The 26538-nt window shown below is 27.3% G+C and overlaps 2 protein-coding genes across 5 annotated transcripts; one reads left to right on the plus strand and one right to left on the minus strand.

Moving 5' to 3' along the window:
* Positions 1 to 2: 2 nt before the first annotated feature.
* On the plus strand, positions 3 to 21680 carry LOC132929255 (helicase domino). 4 transcript variants are annotated; one of them, XM_060994467.1, is made up of 37 exons: positions 3 to 266; positions 1201 to 1336; positions 1828 to 1987; positions 2061 to 2390; positions 2612 to 2727; positions 2806 to 2991; positions 3065 to 3205; positions 3304 to 3484; positions 3636 to 3829; positions 3893 to 4027; positions 4763 to 4942; positions 5016 to 5117; positions 5185 to 5362; positions 5450 to 6086; positions 6166 to 6352; positions 6427 to 6633; positions 6820 to 6913; positions 6984 to 7037; positions 7101 to 7253; positions 8210 to 8379; positions 8444 to 9127; positions 9187 to 9383; positions 9444 to 9558; positions 9731 to 10027; positions 10174 to 10410; positions 15191 to 15235; positions 15296 to 15449; positions 15653 to 15960; positions 16044 to 16180; positions 16294 to 16366; positions 16462 to 16935; positions 17007 to 17151; positions 17294 to 17790; positions 17864 to 17977; positions 19274 to 19432; positions 19882 to 20019; positions 20408 to 21680. In XM_060994467.1, exons 2-37 carry the CDS (start codon positions 1259 to 1261, stop codon positions 20579 to 20581), a joined length of 7431 nt encoding a protein of 2476 aa, XP_060850450.1. In that variant the 5' UTR covers positions 3 to 266; positions 1201 to 1258; the 3' UTR covers positions 20582 to 21680. The 4 variants fall into 4 exon arrangements, with proteins under 4 accessions (XP_060850450.1, XP_060850449.1, XP_060850446.1 ...); XM_060994466.1 differs by having other exon boundaries at positions 17297 to 17790; positions 17864 to 17983; XM_060994463.1 differs by having other exon boundaries at positions 4 to 266; positions 17864 to 17983.
* A 1424-nt stretch (positions 21681 to 23104) lies between these two features.
* LOC132929501 (uncharacterized) lies at positions 23105 to 26275 on the minus strand. Its single transcript, XM_060994886.1, has 4 exons — positions 25893 to 26275; positions 23915 to 24034; positions 23661 to 23839; positions 23105 to 23567 (listed from the first exon to the last, which is right to left on the minus strand). The coding sequence occupies exons 1-4, from the start codon at positions 25951 to 25953 to the stop codon at positions 23478 to 23480; spliced, it is 450 nt and encodes a 149-aa protein (XP_060850869.1). The 5' UTR covers positions 25954 to 26275; the 3' UTR covers positions 23105 to 23477.
* Between the last annotated feature and the right edge of the window lie 263 nt (positions 26276 to 26538).

A 26538-nucleotide genomic window follows, 5' to 3' on the forward strand; every position in this document is an offset into this window, starting at 1 on the left:
CGATCGGCCCGTACTAGCTGCGCCCACTAAACAGCGAATTCTCGTAGTCGATCGCCGCCGGACGCCATATTGTCGTGCGTCTCTTTACGTGAAATTTGTCCGGGGAATCGGTCAGTACGTTTTTTCGATCCCGTGTGTTGCTATTATGAAATTCATTGTGCGCACCGTGTCATGTTCTAGTATTGTGCGTGCAAAATGTGCGGTAATCGTCTGAACAGACTCGTGTGATGGCTTGCGACCGATGGAGGGTAATCGCTTCGATCTTGGTAAGCATCTCGGTGGCTGTCTCATCCGGCGCGCACAAAATGGCCGACCCGCCATTTCCTTCCGTTATGTTTTTTCATCGCGTTATTGTTTTTCTGGTGCCTTTGGTAGTTAATACGCTCATCTAAGTTGTAGGAATAACACTTTGTGTACTATTTTTTCACCGGATTGTCGAAAATCTAGTCGGCGATACATTTTTATCAAATATTAATTTATCCCGCCTATTATTATTATTTGTGTTATTATTGAATTTCTGTTTTCAAAACATAACCTCTAATCTCTAGATAATGTTAAATTTTGTTAATTTATTATTAAAAGGATTAATTGTCTATTAACTTTGTTGTCAACTCTATCATTTACTGTACTTCTAGTTTACAAAATTGATGTAGGATCGTAAAAAACTCACCCTTATTCCTATTAGCTTTACCCTATTTGGAGGGTAAATCAACATGTGCTTGTTATTTCTGTTAAAAAAGAATATATACTTGTATATATTTTTAAAATTTGGTTAAATATTGGTTCTATTAATATTCAAATATTACAATTAAAATGTAAAATAATTTAACTAATCCTATTGAGCAATAAGTACAATGGTTCTTTTAAATAATTTAATAACATACTCTAATTAATATGATTTAATGCATATAATTAATTATTACCCCAATATAAACTCCGATTCATTTATATTAGGTGTTTTAAGTATTTTACTATGATTTTTTAATACATTTATTCAAAACAAATTGAATTAAAATTTAATTAACTAGAATTTTTTTTTTTTTTTTTAAATCTCAAGTTTTGTTCTGCGCTTCCTTAAATAATACTATAATGTTGATGTCTACCAAGAATCATACAAACGTTAAAAATTCAATTTTATATAAATAATTGTTATAACATTTCATTGTATTGAATTAATCTATTGTTTTGCTTTTGCCTTAGATAAACTAAATGGATAACCCAAAAGCGATTAATAATTGTTCAGAACCTAAAATCATTTATGGCCACTGCTTCCCAACTGGGAGCTGGGACCATTGATTGTCACAAACATAATAAATATGATGGGAATGGCCATCAGGTAAATAATTTTTAATTTTGTATTCATAGTGTTAATATTAGTATTCTTTTTTTTTTTTTAAGTAAATATTTAAAAGAGATTCCTATCACTTAATTAAAATAACATTTTAAACCTATCTTAATATTGTCTTTCAATCATTCAAAAGGTTTATAACAGTTATTGTATGTTCGTATTTGTGTTAAATCACTGTTTACTTAGTTTTGATAAGATATGTAATCAGTTAAATTCATCAATAAATTGAATCACATAACTTTTACGATAAGAAAATTATATAACATCATTACTCACAATTTTTGTTATTTAATTTAAATAAAAACTAAATTTAAGATTTATAATGTTTAAAATATTGATTAATGAGGTATACTTTTAAAATATTGTTTTCTAAATTATAAAATAAATTGTTATTATTATTTTCTATTTGATTTAAAATTTTTATGTTCTGTTTATATCTTATTGGTACATGATTATGTATTATTTATCTTATTTTTTAGGTGACATCTGGTGTAAATTTTATACCAAGTAATTGTGATAATCTAATTGGTGTAAATGGCTCAACAAATGATGTTGAAAACACCAGCTACAACTCTGACCATGATGATTCTTTGGATAGTCAAAATCAGAGTACAAGAAAGCGTAAATACTCAACGGAATGTATGTTTTTAATTTTTATAGCTATTTAACTTAACCTGCGGACATCGTTATTATTAATTTTTTTTTCTGGTAGCAGCCAAAGAGTTTGAAGCTTTGGAAATGTGCACTTCAGCAAAGATTAAACGTACTTGTGAAATGGTGTTTGAACAATTGGAAACTGTACGTGCAAAACTCGCTCAATCCCAACGAGAATTGGACGAAGTACAGTCGTTGTCGAAAATTCATGATTTCATCCCCGAAAAAGTTGAACAGGTATTCAATGATCAGCATGTATGGTCTATGGCGAATGTTAAATGTGATGACGAACCTCTATTCAATGGTGATCCATTTGCCGACCTTAAACTGTGGCTGGACAAACAAGCGTCCGAACCACAGGAAACACATGTTCCAATTTCGGACACTAGTAAGTAAAAATTTAACTATAATCAAAGTATGTTATATTAAAAATAAATGCATTGTTATATATAAAAATTATTTTCTTGTACAACTAAACCTTTTGTTGCTCTTACTTTTTTGAAAATGTTATGTTATCTCTGATTAGAATAAGAAACATTTTTGATATATTATTCTTTATTATGGTTATTTAAATTTTTAAATTGTTATGTTGAATAATTAAATTTTTAGAATCCAATAAATTAATATCTCCTAATTCACCTGCTGAAGAACTTCCTAATTCGTCTCATACACCTCGGCAGTCTAATGAAAATCAACCTGATCAAGTATTTGAAAGAGTGAAATGGGTTAGTTGCATTATAAAGGTTTTTTGATGTTTAATTTGTATTTATTTATTTATTTTTTTTATTCAATATTTTATTTAGGAAGCACAAATTATTCAAAAAATCAATCAACTACAGCGTGATGGTTTGTGGAGTGAAAAAAGACTGCCTAAAATTTATGAACCTCCAAGGAATAAAGCACACCATGACTATCTTTTGGAAGAAATGCAATGGCTCGCTACTGATTTTGCCCAAGAACGCAAATGGAAGAAAAAAGCAGCTAAACAAGTATTATTTTACATTTCAAATTATTGGATTTACAACAATTTTTCAAACTTTTATACTTAAATGTACTCTCTAGTGTGCTAAAATGGTTATGAAGCATTTCCATGAAAAAAAAATCGAAGCTCAAAAAGCAGCTAAAGCATCTGAAATGCATCAAAAGCGAATAACTGGATTTATTGCTAAAATGATAAAAACATTTTGGAGTAATGTTGAAAAGGTAAGTATTTTAAAATAAATTAAATTAAAAATCAATAACCTATGATATTAAAGAAAAAAATATTTTTATAAACTAATACAATTTTTGTTTTTGTTTAGCTACTTCTGTTCAAGCAATCAACTAAATTGGAGGAACAAAGAAAAATTGCATTAGATGAACATTTAAATTTTATTGTTGATCAAACTGAAAAAATGTCAACATTGGTTGCTGAAAGTTTAATGAAATCTGCAAATAGTTCTTTAATTACCACAACGCAAAATTCACCTATGGTTTATGATGGTACAATAAAATTATTAACTTATTATAATATATTAAAACTATTATTTTATTAAGCAATTTTTTTTTTTAAATACAATTTAGTGTTGAAAAAAAAATTATAGTTATAATTGTTTTTATTGCTGTAATACTTGACAATAATCATTTTTGTTAGGTAAAATAAATACTTTTCATTCGTCTTCTGATGATGATACTACTACTATAGATCAAGACAAAATACCAAATGCCACAATTGAGTGTAAAAATAATATTGATATGATAAAACAAGAATCTAAATTATCAATTGATGGAATCGATGAAGAAATACCAAAAGCTTTAGAAACAAAAGAAAATGAAGCAGTTGATGAGGTTTGTGAATATTTTTATTTATTTTTTTGCTTAATAATTTAATATACTTGTGTTTCATTGTAGATACCAAGTGATAAAAGTGAAGATGAGGACTTTGAAGCCTCAAATTCCAGTTGGAGTGATGACGAAGAAACTTTACAGCTTGCAGAAAAAGAAGATGGTCGAGTTGATCATTCTATGGAAATTGCTGAATTAGAGGTACTTTTAAACACTTAAAAGTCTTATAAATTTTTTATCTAGCGTTTTCAATTGTTTGATCTTTTTTTGTCAAGTTACATTAATTGTACTCTACTTGCCGACTAATGTTTTTAGCAAATTAGTTCTTCTTTGTATCATTACTTAGGATAGTTTCTTAGTTTCGTGATTTTTGGTCTATTTATTTATTCATATTTAATTCTCTTGTCCTACTGATTTATCATTAAATATTGGGTTCAAATACAACAATTTGGAATTCTTTTATTATGTTTATAATATAATTCTCATAATAATCTGTTATTTTTTATGTGATTGTACTATACTCCGTTTCACGAGAGAAGGTACACGAGTCGCGCATCCGACTGCCGCCGTCAAACAGCGCGGAGGCCAAATTTCCCCCACTTTTTACTGCCCGGCGGCTAGCCAAATCGATTATACACCCCGATAACATTCGGTGTAACGTTTAGTTGCCGTTTAAATTTTGTTATGTACGTTAGCAGCGCTAACTACGTATGCGAACGAGTCGTTGCCGACCGCAGCCGGAACATTTTACGATCGTGAACGAACGGGCGACATTGGTGGGAGATGCGCATCGACGGACGAAAAAACGTGTACCTTCTCTCTTGAAACGGAGTATATACTCCAGGCTAAATGTGCTGATTATCTTTGTTAAGCCTTCTTTATTTACCTATATATTTTTACTGTTCTATTTAATCTTTTGTTTTATTTGTAAAATAGGCTGAAAATGAAATGACTATTGAACAACTTTTGGCAAAGTACAAAGTTCAGTTACCAAATAACAAAGATCAGTCTGATGATGCTGAGGAAAGTAGTCAATCCGACCACAGTACTAAAGAAGAAATCAATTCTACCGATATTAGTATAAAATATTTATTGCGTAAATCTCCTAATAAAATGGTAAATTTTTAAATTTTAAAATATCATTGTTAAATTTATGACATACTAATAATTAAATTTTTAAATATAACAGCTCAATGGTACAAGTGACTGTAATGCGGACAAAGAAATAAATGATGTGACAGCATTAGCTGAAAGTATCCAACCAAAAGGAAATACATTATCTTCTACAAGTGTAAGCTTAAAAATCGAAATAATCTTTATATTATATTATTTTATATTATTTTATCAACAACTTTTAGGTGGTTACTAAAGTTCCATTTTTACTAAGAAATACACTTAGAGAATACCAACACATAGGCCTTGACTGGTTAGTTACAATGTATGAACAAAATCTAAATGGTATTTTAGCTGACGAAATGGGTCTTGGTAAGACTATTCAAACCATTGCTTTACTAGCTCATTTGGCTTGTGAAAAAGGTATGTATTGTGCAATGTTTTTAAGTTTTATAAATATGTAAATTTATTATAATATTATTTGTTATTTTTACATTTTATTTTTTACAGAAGATTGGGGTCCTCATTTAATTGTAGTTCCTACATCTGTAATGCTTAATTGGGAAATGGAAATAAAAAAATGGTGTCCTAGTTTTAAAATTTTAACTTATTATGGTTCTGTTAAAGAACGAAAAAATAAGAGAGTTGGTTGGACTAAACCAAATACATTCCATATTTGTATAACATCATATAAATTAGTAATAACTGATCATCAGAGTTTTCGAAGAAAGAAATGGAAATATTTAATTCTTGATGAGGCTCAAAACATAAAAAATTTCAAATCTCAGCGTTGGCAGCTCTTATTAAATTTTCAATCTGAAAGAAGACTGCTTTTAACAGGAACACCTTTGCAGAACAATTTAATGGAGTTATGGTCCTTAATGCATTTTTTAATGCCAAATTTGTTTGCATCTCATCGAGAATTCAAAGAGTGGTTTTCAAACCCTGTTACTGGGATGATTGAAGGAAATGCAGAATATAATGAAAACATTATAAAAAAATTGCATAAAGTTTTGAGACCTTTTATTCTCCGGAGATTGAAATGTGAAGTTGAAAAACAGTTGCCTAAAAAGTATGAGCATATCATTATGTGTAGATTATCTAAACGTCAACGCTATCTGTATGATGACTTCATGTCAAGAGCTAAGTATGTTTTATAGTTTTGTATTATTGTTTTTTTTTTTTATTTTAGACTTGAAAGTGTATTGACTTTTCTTATTTTGTAGGACGAAAGAAACCCTTGCAAGTGGTAATATGTTAAGTGTTATCAATGTTCTAATGCAACTTAGGAAAGTTTGCAATCATCCTAATTTGTTTGAACCTCGTCCAACTATTTCTCCATTTCAAATGGAAGCTCTCACATATACAGTCCCTCGTTCTATATTTAATATAATGGAATATGATCCCTATAATGTAAGCAATTCCATATTATATTATAATGAATTTATAAAATGTATCATAACAACTTTATTAATACATTGTTGTAGGAGATTGATTTAAGTTCTGTTAATTTACTATTTACAAACTTAGAACGATTAATGAGTGCGTGGGCAGCTCATCGTTTAAAACGTTATCAGTTACCAAATTGTGCATATGAACAATTTGAAACTTTACCTGATACGCCCATAAGACTTCCTAAAATTAAAATGAATTTTAACATGAAGCTGCCTAAAAACTTAAATATCATCTCTAAGGTAATTATTATTATTATATTATGTATTAAAGTTAGTTGTTCGTCCTTTGTTTGAATTGCAAAGAGTTAGTTATTTCAAGAAATATACTTTATATGAAATTTAAACCTTAGAATGAGCAAGGTAATAATTTTATTAATGAAACTATTGATATTAACAAAACCTAAATATGTATGATATATTTTTTAGATTAATTTATGCAATCCACAAAATAAATTAGTTAATGTCAGACTTAAACATAATTTACCAATCGTAAAATTTTTAGCAGAAAAAGGAATAAGAGGTGAGTTTACATTAATTGTGTGATTTAACTATAATCCTTTTCTTAATTCCTTGAATTTTTTTTTTTAAAGATTTAAAACTAAGATCAATTGATAGTAATATATCAAGACTTCCAGCATATACGAGTATGTAGTTTTATTTACAACTTATTTATTTATTATTAAACTTAATGGAATTAATTATTTTAGATATATTATCATTAACTCCTAAATTAAATCAAATCAAACAATATATTAATGAAAACAAATACTGTGATCCTATTGTGGTAAATAATCGAACAAAACATGTGCCAAGTCAAGAACTATTAACTTCTATTCCTAAATGTAATGGTTCAATACAAGGTTAGTTATAAAGTAATCTTATTAAAAAAAAATCAGAAATATTTAAGTTATTTGACAAATAAATTATATTTCATTTTTGTTCCTCTGATGCTAATAAGATAATAAGTATCAAGCTTATGATATTGAATTTTATGTTGCAATATTATCTTTCAATAGTTCTCATTGTGTATAGCCTACTATAACTGCCCAAATTCACTTTTGCGCTAGCCATATGTAAAGTAACACATTCTCTTAGTGAAATACATACATATTTTCAAACCTACTCCTATTACTGAATGCATTGTAGATCAATTTTTATTCTTATGAATACTAATTTTTGCACCAATGCTATATTATTATGCTAATGTTTACATTTACATCGTCATTTATTTATAATTGTTGATGATATTCGGTATTTAGCAGATAGATTAAATTAACTTAATTTTTAATGATTATTCACCATATTTGATTTATTTTAAAATTTGCTAAAAAAAAAACCATACTATTGTAAGGAACCTATTATTATATAAAGTATAGGAGCTCCTGTGTCATCCTTACAGTTCTTGGTCTACGCCACCTAAAAATATAACAATAAACAAAAAACTTTTAGCTTTTGTTAGTTATGAAATAAATATTATGTGATCACCATAGATTTTCCTGTATACATGAAGGGTATGGTGTGAATAAATGATTTTGTTACTTGTACTCTTATTTTTCAGCACTGTATATTTTTGTACAGCTTTTATGAATGACAGATTTTAAATTATGTATTCAGTGTCTGTAAGCAATAAAATTTTTCTACCCGTCATAAGAACTGCTTTATTATAGAAATTTTTGTCTAGAGTGATGTTTTAGAAATGTTATAATGTATACATTTTATTAATCTTTTATTTTGACAGTACACCTGCTTCTAAAATAAAAACATTAATATATATAAATTATGTCATTATAATATTTATGTTTTTTTACTTTTTAAGGTAAATCAAATTCATATAAATGTATTAATGTTGCAAATGAAAGTGTAACAAGTGTACGTAATAAGAATGACGTTTTAAACAACTCGTTTTCAAAAAGTTCATCAATATCTAAACCTGCGCCTTTAATAGAATCTAATAAAGAACTTACCGATAACATTATTTTCCATGATGTAAGTTTTGTTATATTCATTGGTTTATCGTTTAACACTAAAATATTTGGGTTTAATTTTTCAGCCAAATTTAGAAGAAAAACGAATTTTGAGGAGAAAATTAAAAATAAATAATTTATTATTTATAAATAACAAAAGAATAGATGGTGCTACAAATGTAGTGTATGGTCAAGATTTAAGAGACTTTATAAGATTTGATGCATCTTCTGGTCATGTTGGTTGTTCAGATTCAGTAGAAAGAAATCCTTGGCTTTGGCTTGGTTCTAATAATGTATTATCTGTTGTTGCTCAGTATTCTGCTCATATACAACGTATGTCTTATATGACTGCAGTTGCTTTGTCCGAATCAGTAAAAACATTAGATAGTAGAATGAAAGAATTACATGATTCTTTTGAACAATTTATTGTTTATGTGCCTGCTGTTCAAGGAAGAACTCCAAAAACTGAATTTCAATTTCTTCAAAATGATTCATCGTTATTAGAAAAAGACATAAAACCAACTTTAAATGCATTGCATCCCATTATTTCCGCCATGAGTGTTTTATTTCCTGATCAAAGGCTAATCCAATATGACTGTGGTAAATTGCAGTCACTTGATTATTTGCTACGTGAATTAAAAATGGGTCACCACCGAGTACTTATATTCACTCAAATGACAAAAATGTTAGATATCCTAGAAGCATTCCTCAATTTTCATGGGTATATATATTTACGGTTAGATGGTACAACGAAGGTTGAAACTCGACAGGTAAATTTTTAATAAATTTATTGTCTTTTTTTTTTTATTAAGTAATAAATTGATTATAGCTTTTGATGGAGAGATTTAATGCGGACAAGAGGTATTTTTGTTTTATTTTATCAACGCGATCTGGCGGTGTCGGCATTAATCTCACTGGAGCGGATACTGTAATATTTTATGATAGTGATTGGAATCCTACGATGGATGCTCAGGCTCAAGATCGCTGTCATCGTATAGGTCAAACTAGAGATGTTCACATTTATAGGTATAATTGTCTTTTTTTTTTCTTAATATAATCTATTAAATTTGCATTGTTTTTCTTTAGGTTAATTAGTGAAAAAACTATTGAAGAGAATATTCTTAAAAAAGCTAACCAAAAGAGATTGTTAGGAGATTTAGCCATAGAAGGTGGTAATTTTACTGCTTCCTTCTTCAAATCTGTAAGTATACATTTTTTGTACTTCCTTTATTTATTTATTTAAATTGTTAAAATTATCAATCTTAATTTATTCACTTATTAAGCTACATATTTTTTTTTAAAACATCTTAGTCTGTTTCATTTATTGATTATCGTGGTGTTTAAAGTTCCTATTTTATTACTATTATTTTTAGACTACAATCCAAGATCTTTTTCAAGTCAACACTACTGATGAACAACGAAGTGTTCACATATTGGAATCGGAATTTTCTCATTCTCATAGTACAAGTGATGGTGATAGAAATGCTATTAATGTATTTGAAACGGCTCTTGCAGCTGCAGAAGATGAGACTGATGTTGCGGCAGCTAAAACTGCCAAAGAGGAAGCAGTTGCAGATTTGGCTGAATTTGATGAAGCTATCCCTATAGTAGAACAAACTGATGTTAAATTAAGTAAAGCAGATATGGAAGTTCAAGCATTAGAAAAACAGGTATAAATGAGAAACAATTTTTAAAATTAATTATGCTTAATAAATTATAATATACTGTCTCATAATTATATTTATTTTGTTTTTCAGTTGAATATATTTTTAAATATTTATGATACTAATCATTTTAAATTATTTGGTTTTCTCAGTTATCGTGTATTGAAAAATGGGCTATAAGACTAATGGAGAATAATGAGATGGATTGGGCAACTAAGCAAGTAGCTGCTGCTGAAGCAGAATTAGAACAACAAAAACAAGAATGGAAAGTAGAACAACAACAAGCAGCTAAACGTACAGAAGAAAGAATGAATCAGAAACGTAAACTCCCGGATTCTGAGGATGGAGAAGATGATTCTGTGGATTTGACATTCATCAATAAATTTCAGGTTAACAAACGACATAGTATTAGAACTAAAAACATAGGTAGTAGTAGGAAGAAAAAAAATAAAAATTCTACTACTAAGAATACAGAGAAATGGCACTTAGAAACAAAACCGAAGAAGTCAAGCAGTTATGGTCTTAGACATCAACGATTATAAACTACTATTTTTAGATTTAATGTTTTTAACTTGTTTTGTTCTCTCCCAATAGAGAAGTTTTTTTTATCTTAACAAATTATGGTTATTAACATACAAGACAAGTTAGTTTTCATTTTGTAAACAACTGTACATTTTTATATAAAATTAAAAATATATTTAATTTCATGTGTTATGGTTGTTTTTCTTTTTATGTTTCTTGATAGCTTCTCCACAAGGTTGGGCTCTGTTTTGGTGTCCCTCATTAGAAGCAAACTCTTCTCTAGCTCTCGCAGTGCGTTGATTTAGAATCTTATTTTTATCTAAGTTTTTAAATATAATCTTATACTGAAACTAGTATTTCATTAAAAAAAAAAGAATACAATTTTACTAAAATTGGAAATCTTAAGCCGATCGTTTTTTTGTTTGGTCTGGCATAGAGGTTGTCACCAAAACACAAGCCCCTCCTTGCCAGTCCAAACAGGACTGGCAAATGAGACTATCCGAAACAAATAAAGAAAAACATCGTATCGCACAGAGAGCAAGAGAAGACGACTTCTGATGATATGATGATGCTGACAACAATTATTAAATAAAAGGTAATAAATTGTTCAGCAAATAAATAAAATGTGTAGCATTTAAGTTAATGTATGAATGCATCATAGCACAATTGTGCTAATAAATAAAACTAAACCTTTGTTGTGGATTTTGGTCATCTTGTCAAATTTTGATGGCGACTTCTTTCAACATTTTGATACAAATAAAATATTAATATGATCACAGTCATCATCAATCATACAAAGTCTGAACTTATGCTTCTCTCACTTATATTAAAGTCAAAGTTGCCTAATAGTATTTAAAGAAAAAACAAGCAGTTATGGTATAGATATTTTTGTCACTCATCATAATGTTCTTCGAAAAAAAAAAAAAGGGTTTGAGTATTCTTTAAAACAATATTTATCTAATTATCTAATGAACATCAAATTAATATATCACTATATATTTATTTTAAGTATCTTCATATTGTGATTAATGTTTTAAATTATTGAATTATTCATTAACTCTTAATTTTTTAAATGTATTTACAAATTCACAAATTTTTTTTTTGTGTGTGTGCTGCATTTTTACTTGCAAAATTGAGTTTTGGTTAGTGTTGTGTATTTTCAATTACATAAAATGTTTGAACCATTAATTACACAATATTGGCCCCATGACATTAGTTTTGCCAAACTAATGTAGTAGGATGCCATTCGGCCCCCAAATTATTTTCAATAATTCTACATAAAATTATGATCCTTGTTAACAACAATAAAATAAAATTATATCGTAATCATACCCTGCTTAAATTAGAAATGTTGTCAGCGGCCAAGTAGTTTTAAGGGCTTGTCTTCACTTTTTATGACTTACTTGTGTTTCACTTACAAGGGATTGACAAATAATTGCGTGTTGTCTTTTCGCCATCAATATATTTAGTAAGAGGATTGGAAGCGGTGATTTTCTGTCTTGTCGTCTTACACACGTGGAATATGAAAAAATAGCTATACGCGCCTGACAAAAATTAAGGTACTTCTAGTTGTTAGATTTAAAATATGTAAAGATGTTTGATTTGGTAAACAAGTTTACTTTGCATCGGTCACAGCATATTTTTAATATATTTAATAATAAAAATTGACAAGTTTATAAAATTTAAAGTAATAAAATAATTGAAAAAGTGCTTTGACCGAACCAAAGTAAACTTGTGTACCAATTAAAACATCTTTACATATTTAATCAAACAACTAGAAGTATCTTAATTTTTGTCAGGTGTATAGCTATGTTCCACGTGTGTTAGACAAAGACAGAAAATCACTGCTTCCAATCCCCTTTTCTTGAATTAAGTGTAAATAAACAGTTATCCACAACAGTATGAAATTTTAAAAATATATTAACTTCTGGAAGTTTCAATGATTTAATATGTGGTTCAATACTGGTTACTTGTACGTGCGTTTTGGTTAAATGATACAGTGAAAGATAGATTTTATAAGGTGTTGATATTCCAAAGAAGTTTTTAAAAGTTAAATTTGATGAAATTAAAATATTACAGACCATACATTTTGATTCAGAATAATGTAACAGATACAGAACATGCTTATTTTTGAAATAGTACATAAGTCTTATTATATCTGAAATAAACAAATCTTTAATTGCTTAGTCAAAAACATCATTACACAATTCCTATGCTTATTAAAGAATACATAAAACACTCTTTTTCTCACAAACACTTTTGTATAAAAAGCTGCCCCCATCCCCCCAAAATTTTTTTCTGCGTTCTCACATTTAATTGAAAAACATTAATTAATTTAAATTTTTCTTAGATTGTTTGTTTTACTAAACAAATTATTTTTTGATAAGTTTATTTATTAGAAAATTCCAGTTCTTTAACACCATATTATCTGGTTAAATTTTTTTGCCAGTATAAGTCTGAACTCTTTAATTACTAATAATTTGAATAGGTTTTTACCCCTTATTAATCTAGCTTATTGTTAAACCCTAATACATGGACTTACAAAGGTTTTTGGTTGTGGAATAATGGAAATTCAAAACTAGTATTGATATTTTTTTTTATAAATCATAGTTTCTAAATAACAAAGTAATGGGGAATTTAGTGCATAAAATTAAGATAAAATGTTTTATTTTCCTTGATATTTAGAATTTTACCGTGATGTGTTATATTCAAGGCGTTCTTTAATTAAATAAAATATTTATTACTCACCAGTGGCATATTTACTAATTTGTAGTGGGAGGGGATTGGGGTCCCCTCTTAGGGATTATCATCAATTAATGATTTAACATATAAGAACAGAAAGCTTGATTTCATTTACATACATTTAAATATATAATGTAATAGACTTTTCATACACCCCTCCCCCTTCCCCTCCAATAAAAAAAGGTAAATATGCCACAGCTACTCGCAATATTTAATTTCCTTAATTAAATTTTTTTAAACATAATCTATAATTACTGTTTTCTTAGATATTTGGATACAATTTTAGATGTTTTTATGTTATGAGGTATATGGTTAATTTGAATCAAATCTATGGTTTTTTCATATCGTACTTATACCTATATTTTAGTTAACACATAATTTATATGTTTAGTTTAATACTTATAAATGGATACTGGGTAGATACTTTTTGATAAGGCCTTGTAAATTCTTCAATATTAAGTATTTGAGTTTAAATGTAACTATGCTCCAAAATCTCAATAATATGCGATATAAGTCCTTAGTTGAAAAATTATCCCTAGCATAACATTTATAAATACAATTTCATTCTAATATTTTTGATAACAAACTTTTTTTATTTAAATACATTGTTTTTGCGTTTGTTTTATAATTTTTTTGTATGACTCTTGAGGAATGATTAAAAATATGTCAGACAGGGTTGGCCTGGGTACCCGAGGGCCCTACCAGGAATTATTTTCTGAGGCCCAATAATTTTATATTGTATTTTTGGGTAACACAGTATAAGGGCCTAGGCAGAAATCCTGGCCCTCCGATCCAGATCATAGAAGTTAGTAGCCCAATAAAATTTTATATTGGTATTATAGTAAAGTAATAGTATTATTAAAGTTTTAAACACATTTTGTTTTTAATGGTATAATTTTGTAAATAGTATAGAAAATGTTCAATAAATATACGATAATTATATCGAACTGTTAGTGATACAATATTTTTTTTTAATTTTTAACTTAAAACATTTAATAAATATATAAATAAATTAAAAATGTAATATTTTTTTGTGTAGCTGTTAATGTAAATGTTAATACATTTCAATGTCAATTTTCATTAGTATATTTTTCATAAATCCAACTTTTTCAGAATAGATTTAGTTGTTAATTATTATTATTATTTTATAAACTTATAAATCGCTATCATGAACTGATGATAATGCAGATTGATCATTTCTCTAAGTTTGATAATAATTCATTTCATTCTAATATTTAAACAAAACACAAAATTGGTTCCGCCGAACCAAAATTTACTATATTGTCGTTTATAAAACACATGACATGTATATCTGGCATAATCTTAAGAACTTTTATATATTTAAACTCGTCTATTAATTCATTTTAGTTGGCTGTTTGTTTTTTAAATAATTTTTTATAAATTTAATACTTCTCCATCAAGCATCAACAACTTTACAATAAATTATTTTTAAGTATAATAACAATAAATGCATAGATAACTTATATTCATTATGATTTCATTTCTACTATTATGTACTTTAATCCCTTTCTCACATCAAAAAAAAATACTGGTTAATGATAATAGTTATAATAATTAAGATTAAGTTAAAACCTCAGAAAATTAGGTTTATTTATAAAATCATACAATTTACAACATATTAAAGATTTGATATGAACATTGAAATAATTGAACATCATATGTTGTGACATGGGATATACAGTATTTTTTGTGTAGAATTATGTTACTTTGTTGTATGTTAATACTTGTGTTTATTGAATTAATATTTATAATCAATTAGTTTTCTATTTAATCCTGTACATTTTATAGATAAATTTAAAAATTATGTAATTAAATACAATACTATTTAAATAATGTTCATCTGATCTTAAATTAATTCTTGAGTATTATTTTTTATTTTTGCAGATTGTTTATCCTAATCTTGGCTCAAAAAAATCTGATGTACCAAAGGTTAGTTGACTTAATTATATTTACATGGGAAAAAATGTACTCATTTTAATCCATTTTAAGAATTTAATCCTTGGACCATGGTCAGGAGAAAATGAAATCTATCATGACCCATTATACTTCAGTCAGTATTCTTATATACCAATGACAGAAGCTCAACTACCTCCCATGCCATCTGCTCGAAAACGACCAAGAACTGATGTCACATTTATAAACAGTATGTAATCATTTTCTACATTTTGTAACTACTATAGTTACTATTGTATTATCTTATTATTACTATTTGAGTTAACTCACTGTAACTATTAAAAAATATTGATATTTTATAACCAACCATTCCCTATTAACTAAATTTATTGTGTATCTTTGTTATTTAACTTTTTCTTAACACAAATTATATTACTAATTTTATTTTTATAGATCGTTCAAGTTTACCTGTGTCATTGTCCTCAAGCACTAAATCAGTGTATGGAACACGCGATAATAATGCTGGTGAATGGAGACCTAATGAAAATATTTTTCCACACTTACCTCGATCAATGTTTGACCGTGCTTCTAGTGCATTGCTCAAGATGCGTAATGATATACGTATTCAGCGATATCGTGGTATTAATAGGCCCATGACCATGACTTTAGCGAGTTTAAAACCACCTTTACCAGCTCGACCTGTTCCAGAACCACCTCATGTACCAGACTGGCTTATACATGAAGATTATGCACTTCTGCAAGTATGTCTCATTGTAATTGTTTGGTATTATTTTTGATTATTTGTAATTTCTATTATACGCTTTATATTTTGTTCGTTATTAAGGCTGTTCAAAGAGTGCAAGAAATGACATTGAATTTAGTAATATTATGCCCAGCCCATACGCCTAATTGGGACCTTGTATCTGAGCTAGTTAATATGATGTCGCGAGTCTATAGATCTCCTAAACAATGTAAAAATAGGTAAACAATTATTATATTCTCCAATGAAAAATTTGTTAAAAATAATTTTATTTTTCAATATTTTTGTGATTAATTAATTCAATTTTAATTTCTATTTCTTTTATTATTATTAGGTACGAGTCAGTGATAGTAGCTCGAGAAGAAGGTCGTATGCTACAGGAACAATTACTCAAAAAACAGAAAAAAGTAACATATGTTATTAATTATAATATAATTTTTTACAGTTATTGTATTAGTAAAATAGCAGTTGTATTTATAAATCATTTTCTTTATTATTTTAGAAAATTAATCGAGGATTACGTACGTCACAGATATATTCAACAGATGGGAACCGTACACACACTCAGCTACTAATATCCCGTTTTAATGGCTTATTGTCTGTTGCTGCTAAACGACAACCTCTATGTCGAACCAACAGTCAATATGTACCCAGCCAATCGGCAAATACGCCCTTAATTCCAAATGCTAGTCACATCGCAATATTAAAAGAAAATTATGATGTAGACTATAATGTACCTTTGGGTCCAATGCAAGTAATAAGCCGTCGTACTGATCGTATGATTAGGGAAAAACAACAGCAACAGCATACTGAACCAACAGCAGTTAGAGTGCAACCACAGCCACAAAATGTAAAATCTATTCAGCTGCCTAATTCTTTACCTCCAGCTCAAACTGTTAGTCCTGCACCAGTTAGACCCTCTCCTACGACTCAACATCGAATTATTATGAGTTCCCCGTCACCTTCCATTGTTCAAGTAACTAGTTTTATCTCATTATATTCACATTATGTGGATTTTGCTTCATGATTTCTTTGTTTTATTATTAGGAAGCAAATATACAAAATATACCTCAGACTAGTCCTAAAGTGGTTCCAATTCCAATGTCTGTACATTATTCAGCTGCGGTTCAACGAGCACTCAATTTCACTCAGGCTTCCATTGTAACTCAAGCATCTTCAACTACCGGAAAAGGTATTATTAGATTTGTCAATAAATATAAAAATGAGAACTCTTTCTAAAAATCTTGATTTTTATTCTCTTACTCTGAATGATGACTATGTTTTACTTCACTTATTTGTTAATTACATATGTTTTTTTGTTTATTAATTTTCAGTAGTCACTACTATGAACAAAACTATTACCCAATCTCAGATCCAAATGTATCGTCAACAACAACAAAACATAGCTAGACAACAACAAGTTAAAATGGTTAGTGCTCGTGCTACTAAAACGTCTACTGCCAACATCATACCCGTCCAAACATCTCAAACACCAACTACTATTAATGTTCGACCCAAAAACACATTAAATACTAGGAATATAACTGACACTGATGTTACAAATTTTATTAAAAGACATCAATTATTACAACAAAAACAAGCACAAACTGTTACTGTTCAATCACCTATTGCGACCGCAGGACCGTCAATAGTTAAAACATCTGTACAAAGTCTGATGCTTTCAGCCGGTGCCAAAAATGCTATAAGTGTTGCTACTGCTACAAAAAACATGAATCCTCAACAACAATTTCGACATCTTACTCTTCAACAGCCCATGTTAACTCAGAGAAAAATTCCTGCCCAAAAAGTTACTCAATTAAGTCAAGTTGTGGTAAATATTTAATGAATGAAAAATAAATTGGTTTTCTTTATTTTTCATAAACTAATTTCATTATTTATAAAAGGTGGCCGGTAAGACTGGAGTTCCAACACAATTAATTGTTCAATCAAAGGGTGTACCAAGTACAATGACCATGCAACAATTACAGACTATGATGAAACAACAAAATATCCAAAATGTTAGTGTAAGTATTTACAGAATAAAATTTTAAAGTTAATTTATAAAAATAGATATTTTAAATTTTGAACTGTATATATGATATACAACTATATTCACTGCATTAATTTATTTTATCTAATAGTTTATTGCACTATTAATAGTTGACTAAAATTATAACTTTGATGACTCCACACTTATGTGTGTTGTCTCTGTTTTTCTGATGTATAACAAAGCACAATAAATTTATGATCACAATAATTCATTTTACTCTGTTATATATAGAATTAGTATAAATTGATCTAAATTAAAATTGATTGGTAACAATATTGTATAGGGCATTTCGGACACTTAATTATGAAGCATGTCATGATCATAACAAAAAAAATATTACAATTGTGGGATGGGGTGGGGGGGCGACATTTTAATGATATTACAAAAGACTGTCGCTACAGTTTTTTGGGATATTAAAAAAATTCTGAACACATCTAATCTGGTATATTTGAGCTAATTTTGAAAGTAAGAAATCTGAATTTTTATATTTGATAATTTACGGATATTAATAACGTAATTTTATCTTAATCTAAAATGCGGAGAAGAATTGTCAAAGTTATTGACGATTATTGCCTTTGAGGAGTATTATTAAATCAACTTCTGACTTCTGACTTTTCCCTTCCATTTACAATACCTGCATTAAATATAATTAGGACTCAATTCACATTATAGTAAAATATAGTTGGGACTCAATTCACAAGTTATTAATAATAATATGAAACACGATTAACTTAATTCACAAAAACCAAGATGTGTGAAGAGTATTGGCAGTATTATTTTTATATTGTAATATTTGTCTATTCATAACTTATTTAAACATAGAAATATTATTAAAATCAACATTTAAAAGAAGATAGATGAATTTCAAATGAAGGCTAACATCAAAAAAGTTGTATAGCTTAAACATTATGTGAAATAACTGATAGCTGTCTAAAACTGAGACAAGTCACAAGACACTGCATGAATGGCATCCTTTTAATGCATTTAAGCAGTGGTTTGTTTAGCCTATTAAAACAACAGTTTTTGACTCTTAAAGCTTACTATAATTTTTGTTAAAAATTTTGCTATTTTTAAGGTATTTTTATGTGGAAAAATTAAGTTCTGATTTCATAATCTTTAAAATATCAATCAAAATATTGTTTATTTGTAAAACATATTCATTTTTATTTTGTGATACTGTATTTAATTCAATATATTGCTGTTTTAAAATTGTTTTATTTTATTGCATAATTAATCATTTTTTCCATGTAATATATATTTATAGGTTTCTGGTGCTAATATAACTGCAATGCAATCAAATTCAAATGCAGGTCAAGTCATATCTCATGTCATTGCAAAAAGTCATGGACAATCTTCTGGTATTGGACTAACGAGAGTACTACCAGTAGTTACAACTCAAACTTCATTAAAACAAGCAATTCAGGTATTATTACTGTTATAAATTAAAGTGTTAGTTTAATACTAAATATTATATTACCATGTTAATTCATTTATAATTCATGTTACTGGTGTTATGCGTCTTTGGGTGCTATTTATGCAATTGCTATTTTCCTTTCAATAATTGCTCAGTAACTTTTACCCATTATATATTAATACAATTTATTTTTTTAAATACTAACTTTCTTAATGATACAGAAATATTTCTGAAAAGATTTTCTAATTTCTTATTTTTATCTTAATTTTAGAACCAAAATAACCTATTGAACTAGTATATTATTTAGGAGTATTTTTAAATGATTCTATAATAAATTATAAATAAAAAATATTTTCTTAAAAGTTAATTTACATCCAAATATGAGTCAGCTGATGGAAATAAACCTAAATGCTAAATTCTACGATTTTCTAACTTTAAAAGTATTCTTAATATTTTAGGTGGTTAATCCAGTTCAAACATTAAGAACATCTGGTGTCGGAATTGAAACAGCTCGTTCAACATTACAACCATGTTCTTTGACTAATGTATTTAAAACTACTGGAAATCCTGGCCATTCTTCTAACATACTATCTCAGGTTTGAAAATGCAATGTTTATTATTTTAACAGTGAATAATGATTATTTTGAATTACCTATATCTATGTTTATAAAAATTTATTTTTATATAATTTGCAACTTAATAATTAGCTTTATTTTTATTTTTTATAATTAAAATAACAATTTTGAAAAATGTTTTATGTTTTATGACAACTTAATATTTATAATTTCATATTTATAATTACATAAATGTATTCTACTTCACCTTACAAAATTTAATTTATATCCTATTTCTTTCAAAACAGTAAAAAATTAATTTTTTTTCAATAATAATATTTATGAATTACAATTATGTAAAAATTTATTTTCAAAAAGTTAATATTGTTCGTTCAAGTATGTTTTGCATTTATAAATTAATATTTTGCAGGTTGTATTTCAACAAGGTCAGCAAATGTCTGTACGTCAAGGTCAATTACGTGTACAAAGTTCATCAGGCCAAACTGGTTCTATAGTTGCTGTATCTATGGCTCCTCAACAACAGCAACCTACCGTATTGACCATACCTTCTTCACCTAATTCACATACACCACGCACAACTTAAATAACGTAAACAAATATGATTTTAGATAAATTATTTTTATTTGGGTTTTGGTTCACATAACCTATTGTTTTTTTTTTTTTTTTTTTACCATTAACAGACTAATTTTGAGCATTTTTTTTAACCTTTATAAAAATTGTTTCAAAAAGAAAATTATTGTTTTCAGTTGTATGTCAAAGAATAACAATTTTTAACTTTTTATGGTGTTGATTTAAATTTTTTATTTTCTTTGTAGATCACATTGATTATTTAATAAATGTTGTTAAATTTCTACGTACAATTTCATAAATGTCCTACGTAATTTTATATTTATGTTTATACATACTTATTATGTATTATATAAAAATCTGTAATAAAATTAGATATAGGCTGTTACCATTATCGACTTAAATAATAGCTGATGTTAAAAGTACCTTATAACAAAAGATAATTTAAAATAGTATTAAGAAAAAATGTTAATTTTAAATTTTAATGGTCTTTTTTTATGTTTTTTTTTTCATAAAAAAGATAATTCACTCTAGATATTGTTTCAAGTGAAGTTGTGACTGTTACGCTTATTTTTTTCCTTCATAGAAAATACTCTGTATAAATTTAATAATAAAAATGTTGAGGTGCAATTAATGATAAATCATAATGTGTATTTGTATCGATTGAACTTGATAAATTAACATAAAAATGAATGTATATAAGATGTAAATTGCACCAAAATGAATGTTGTACAATTTTAGGCTCTTGTATATAATTTTGTTGTATATTGTAATTTTAATCAATTTTTTTTTAATTTGCAATTGTAATCGTAAAATTGATGTTGTACATGGTCATTTTAATTAACATTCGTGATATATAAACTGTATATAATTAATATAGAATTTTTTTTTATATAACTTGTTTACTTTAGTTTTGCTTTTATTCCTATATAGCAGGGATGGCCAAACCGCGACTCACGTCATAGATTTTTGCGGCTCGCATCTTATCGTAACATTTTTACAAAAAAAATTTTTTAATATGAATTTATGTATATTTTTTTTTTTACATTTTGACTCTTCCATATTTATTAATATATTTGGTGGCTCGCGAGTTGTCGCTGGCCACCCCTGCTATATATCAGGTGTATTCTACCGTTTCCTTACTTTAAATAATTTACCTGTAGGTTCAGAGTAGACATTGACAATTCTAATTTTCTCATGTAAACTATATAGTATATAGTATTATTTACAATACTTATAATACTTCTAAATTGATCATAAATAATGTATGTATATCATTTCAAATTTGTATAAATGAAGCTATTGGTTAATGAAAACCAATAGAAAATTAGCGAAAACAAAAACAGTGGAAGTACATTTGAATTATCAACTAAAGAACTTATCATAAAATCTCAAAAAAATTTCTGACAAGCTACAAAGTAAGTATACTAATCTAAAATTATCTCAACAACCTATATATTATAGTACTATACTACTATAGTATCTATAGCAGTGGTTAGCTTGTGGAAATTTGGCACCTACAATTTTATTCATACATCCTCTCACCACAAAGAACTTCTAAATAAGCCACTGCATCAATTTTGATATTTACATTTTTTATGAATTCTTAAAAAAATGTTTTAATTTAAAATTATTTTTAACCATTAATAGCTTATTAAAAATCTATTCGGTCAATGCACAGAGAATATTCTTTATAAAATATAATAGGTACTTATGCCTTAAAGTGAACCAGAGATAAATAATAGTTAAAATACGGAATATATTTAACGCTATATCATGTAGAATAGAAAAATGTTGATGTCAACTCCTTAATAGAGAATATTTTGTATTAAGAAAGTTCAGATAATCAAGGTATCAGTGGTGTATTTATGGAAGGGGGGTGAATGTTTCAAAATTATTTATAATTTGTTGTGTTAACTATAAACTATGAGCACTAAATTTATACTCACAAACGAGTCCATCAAAAATAATATTAAGACTTAAGAGGCCGTAACATTGTCATGTGTTGTCTCTGTGTTACACATTTAAAACATAGATAAAACGTGTTTATGAAATCTAAGTAGAACTCGACAATTTTGGTTCTAGAGCAAATATATCTATTATAAAATTTAAGATGACAATATTTTGGAGAGCAATACGATGAGTTTTTTCCATTATGTCCAATATAATGTATGTTCAGTATCATTTAGAATTTTAGAAATAGCAAAAATTTTAATTAATATTTAAAAAAAAAACTCATCATCTTACCCTCCAAAATATTGTTCTATTTTAATTTTATATTAGGTATATTTACTTTAGAACCAAAATTAAACGATTTCTACTCAGACTGCGTAAACACGTTTTGTCTATGTCATGCGTGTGTAAGACTGAGACAACACATGCAGGTGTGACGTGCTCTTAAAGTATGCTTTAGTAGTTAGAATGGATTTTTTGAAAAGTAGTCCATGACACTGTTGAAAAAAATAAAATATGTATAGCAAGTTAAAATAGTTAAATAAATTATTATACTTTATAACAATTAAAAAAAAAAAAAAGAGTATTAAAAAGTTCAAAAATATAAATTATTTAATTTTACATTCATTTTTAACATGTTCATACAAAATTTATTTTAAATTCTAAGTATAAAAGATTATAATAATATATTATACAATATTTTAGACGTAAATAAATACAAGTTTGTATCAACAAATCAATATTTGGACGGAACTTTTTACTTATGATTAAAAATAATACTGTTAATATTTGTAAATATACTTATTTAAATGCTTATATAATTAAAAAAAGAAACTAAAAACTAAATGACCTATAGTTAAACTAAATTCTTTTTTTAGTAATAAATAATTACAAAAAAAAATGGTAAATTGTATATAAAAATATCTCCTTAAAGCTAATAAACAACCCTTTGGAATAAACTATATGGTTTTGGTAGCATGGAATCCAATCAATATGGCAATGCATCCCAATAATACAATCAAATTGGATTTTACTGCACTACTGCCCATCTGCAATACCAGAAAATATGAATACTTTAGTTTATTCTAATTGTTATAAACATTAATTATCATTAAAAATATATCTATACAATAGTTTCTTACAGTTATGTAGAAATTACAACGGTCGCCTAAACAACATTCGGCACATTTCCAATCTTGATACCATAGGTAAGTGCAAAAGGGCATTGTTTTTGCTTTTACAGCATCACATGTAGCTCTTGTGGCACATCTCTTTGATACATAATATTGTTTAATTCCTCCTTCTACCCAATATGGAGGAGCTGCAATAATAAACATATTTGTATGAAATAAAATTTTAAGTCATTATGGTCACAAATTATAAAATATATTCTTACATCCCCAACTGATTTCTGATAAACACATATCTTCTTCAGGTTCGCATGTCTTAATTGTATTCAAACATTTTTCATGGTTTTGATCTTGGTTTGTACAAACATAACATTCCAAGGACTCACCTAAAACACAATGAAGGTTAGATTATGTGCCAACAACCAATAATGTTTTAGTAAATTACAGTATTATATTATTACATTTTTTTCAAATAATCTTAACCTAAGAACATATAATTAAAATCACACTTTTAATTTTAATTTATAAGTTTATAAATGTAAGAAACTAAAATTATAATAAAAGTCATTAATATTATTTAGTTACTTTATTTAATTGAATGAAATACATGATTATAAATTTTGACCAATATGAAGTTAGCTGTAATATTAAATTTTCAGATACTGTATAATGGAAATAGTTTATTGAATCATCTGGTTGTCATTCACAATATAATTATAAACCAAACCGCACCTCACCGGCGCAGGTTCGGGGGAGGGGGGGGTGCTATGGGTGATCGGGCTTTCCCTGCTGTCTAAGGCACAAACAAAATAAAGTTATATTATAAATTATATCATTTATTTTTTTTAAATAAAAAAATTAATATCGGTGCTTTCCGCTATTGTTGTACATCTATTGGTACCTAGTTGGTTATCGATATTCGATACTTATTATTATTAGATCGCTATTCATGATTACATTTTATATTACTATTTTATTCAAATTTATAAGAAATTAATGTTATTTTTAAGTTAATATTTAATAAATTAAAAAGAAAGTTAGCTTCAATAAATTAAATAGAAAGTAGAAAGGTGTAAAATTTTTTTTTTTGAGCACCCCTTTTAAAATTTTCTGGTTCCGCGCCTGCCATGCAATACTTACAAAATGCAATATATTGTTGGACCAACTGAAACAATAAATGAAAACACAAGTAGATTGTTAAATTTTTGAGCAAGATATATTGTTATGCAGGGTCTTAACAAGAAAATAGGATGGTACTATTGTTTTTTACTCTGTTAATCTTATTGATACAATGATACCAATACAGACATTATTTCCATGGACTGTTGGGTTATATTTAGGAGTTAACTGTTTAGAGGCAATAAAAGAATCAGCCGATTATAAAAAGAAAATAATAAGTATTATAATTTTTTTTGTGGTTGTTACACGGAAACAATCATACTTAATATATTTTTTTTTAGGTTAGATCACTTGATTTTTAACAGAAATGTAGGACTTATACTATAACCATAAATTGAGGTAACAATTTACATTACAATGTAATTTTAACTGTGAGAAATATGTCAACGAGTAATGAGAAGATTAAAAAAATGGACATTTTAAAATAATGAATTGCCCCTTCAAAATAAATGAACCCTGTGAACAGCATAATTAATACCACTGCTCTCAGTTTCAAAAAATAATACATTATAAGTATTGTAGTTTTTTGTTGATTACTAAAATTGATTAATTTCTCATTATAATTTAAATAGATAAAAAAAATGTTAAAAGTTAATTTAATTTATAATGTATAGCAAGTCTTGCTTATTAATTATTAGTAAACACTGAACAAGTAGAAAAAATGTCTAAAAATTAAATACAAACCACATAAACCTATCCGTCTAAACCATACTGAATACTTAGAAATACCTACCTTTTCGACACACCTATTAATTTAAATTATTTTTAAAAGATTAAATTTAATTGTGTACAATCAATGCCGGAGCTAGGGGAGGACAAATGGGATAAATGTCCAGGGCACCGTGATTTTTAATTATCATCTTAATACCGTGAGACACATTGACATTTTACATAATTATAATTTAAATTAACAAATTATAAGTCTATAAATGTATTATTCTATACTACACATCACACATGTATAATATTAGAATGGGGTACCTAATGGCTAATACCTTGTCCGGGGCACCGCAATACCTAGCACCGGCACTGTGTACAATATACACAATTACATACAATACTTACTCAAGTTTATAATAACTGTGATTAATGCAAGAACCAATAGAAAATTATTAAAGAAAATCATATTTTCAATAGTTTACTTTTCAAAAATCTTTTTAGACACAACTATTAATCGATGGAGTATAGACACTATTATTTAAAAGAACGAAAATTAAATTATTCAATCTTAAGGATAAATCGTATAAGACATTTCACGAACAAATCAAAAGGTTTACTGAATAATTACCAATTACCTATTTAAATTTCGTTATCGTAAATCGTTACAATATTCAGTAGTAAATAAATATTTATGTTTGGTTGTCTGTTTCGGGCGTGCCACAGTGACTCACAAATAAGTTACAGGTTGTTGTTTTCATCTTTTTTTCTATGGTTGTTATTCTTTTAAAATGATAATGAGTGACCTCGCAACCGTAAACAAAATTGTTATCTAATTATATTGGATAATATTAGATAACAACAATAAATTGAAAATAACTTAAATAATATAACATTATATATTTATAAATAAGGTGGATTTATACACTGTGAATCTCAATAATTATAAGAATTGAAACCAACAAACAATCATAGATTAGATGAAATAGATAATGAGATGTGAGTCACATCATTACTAATGCTATAATTTCTTCTTTTCTGTCTAAGATTCGGT

This window comes from Rhopalosiphum padi, chromosome 4 (assembly GCF_020882245.1).
Source record: "Rhopalosiphum padi isolate XX-2018 chromosome 4, ASM2088224v1, whole genome shotgun sequence".
NCBI lineage: Eukaryota > Metazoa > Arthropoda > Insecta > Hemiptera > Aphididae > Rhopalosiphum > Rhopalosiphum padi.

What these genes read in the sequence shown, in the direction of transcription:
- LOC132929255 (XM_060994463.1), top strand. Translation starts at nt 1,259, where the DNA reads ATGGCCACTGCTTCCCAACTGGGAGCTGGGACCATTGATTGTCACAAA. An exon ending in TGGAAATTGCTGAATTAGAG is followed by an intron (nt 4,028 to 4,762) that starts GTACTTTTAAAC and finishes TTTGTAAAATAG; the next exon opens with GCTGAAAATGAAATGACTAT. An exon ending in ACTTAAATATCATCTCTAAG is followed by an intron (nt 6,634 to 6,819) that starts GTAATTATTATT and finishes TATATTTTTTAG; the next exon opens with ATTAATTTATGCAATCCACA.
- LOC132929501 (XM_060994886.1), bottom strand. Translation starts at nt 25,953, where the DNA reads ATGATTTTCTTTAATAATTTTCTATTGGTTCTTGCATTAATCACAGTT. An exon ending in CACAGTTATTATAAACTTGA is followed by an intron (nt 24,035 to 25,892) that starts GTAAGTATTGTA and finishes ATTGTGTTTTAG; the next exon opens with GTGAGTCCTTGGAATGTTAT. An exon ending in GTTGTAATTTCTACATAACT is followed by an intron (nt 23,568 to 23,660) that starts GTAAGAAACTAT and finishes CTGGTATTGCAG; the next exon opens with ATGGGCAGTAGTGCAGTAAA.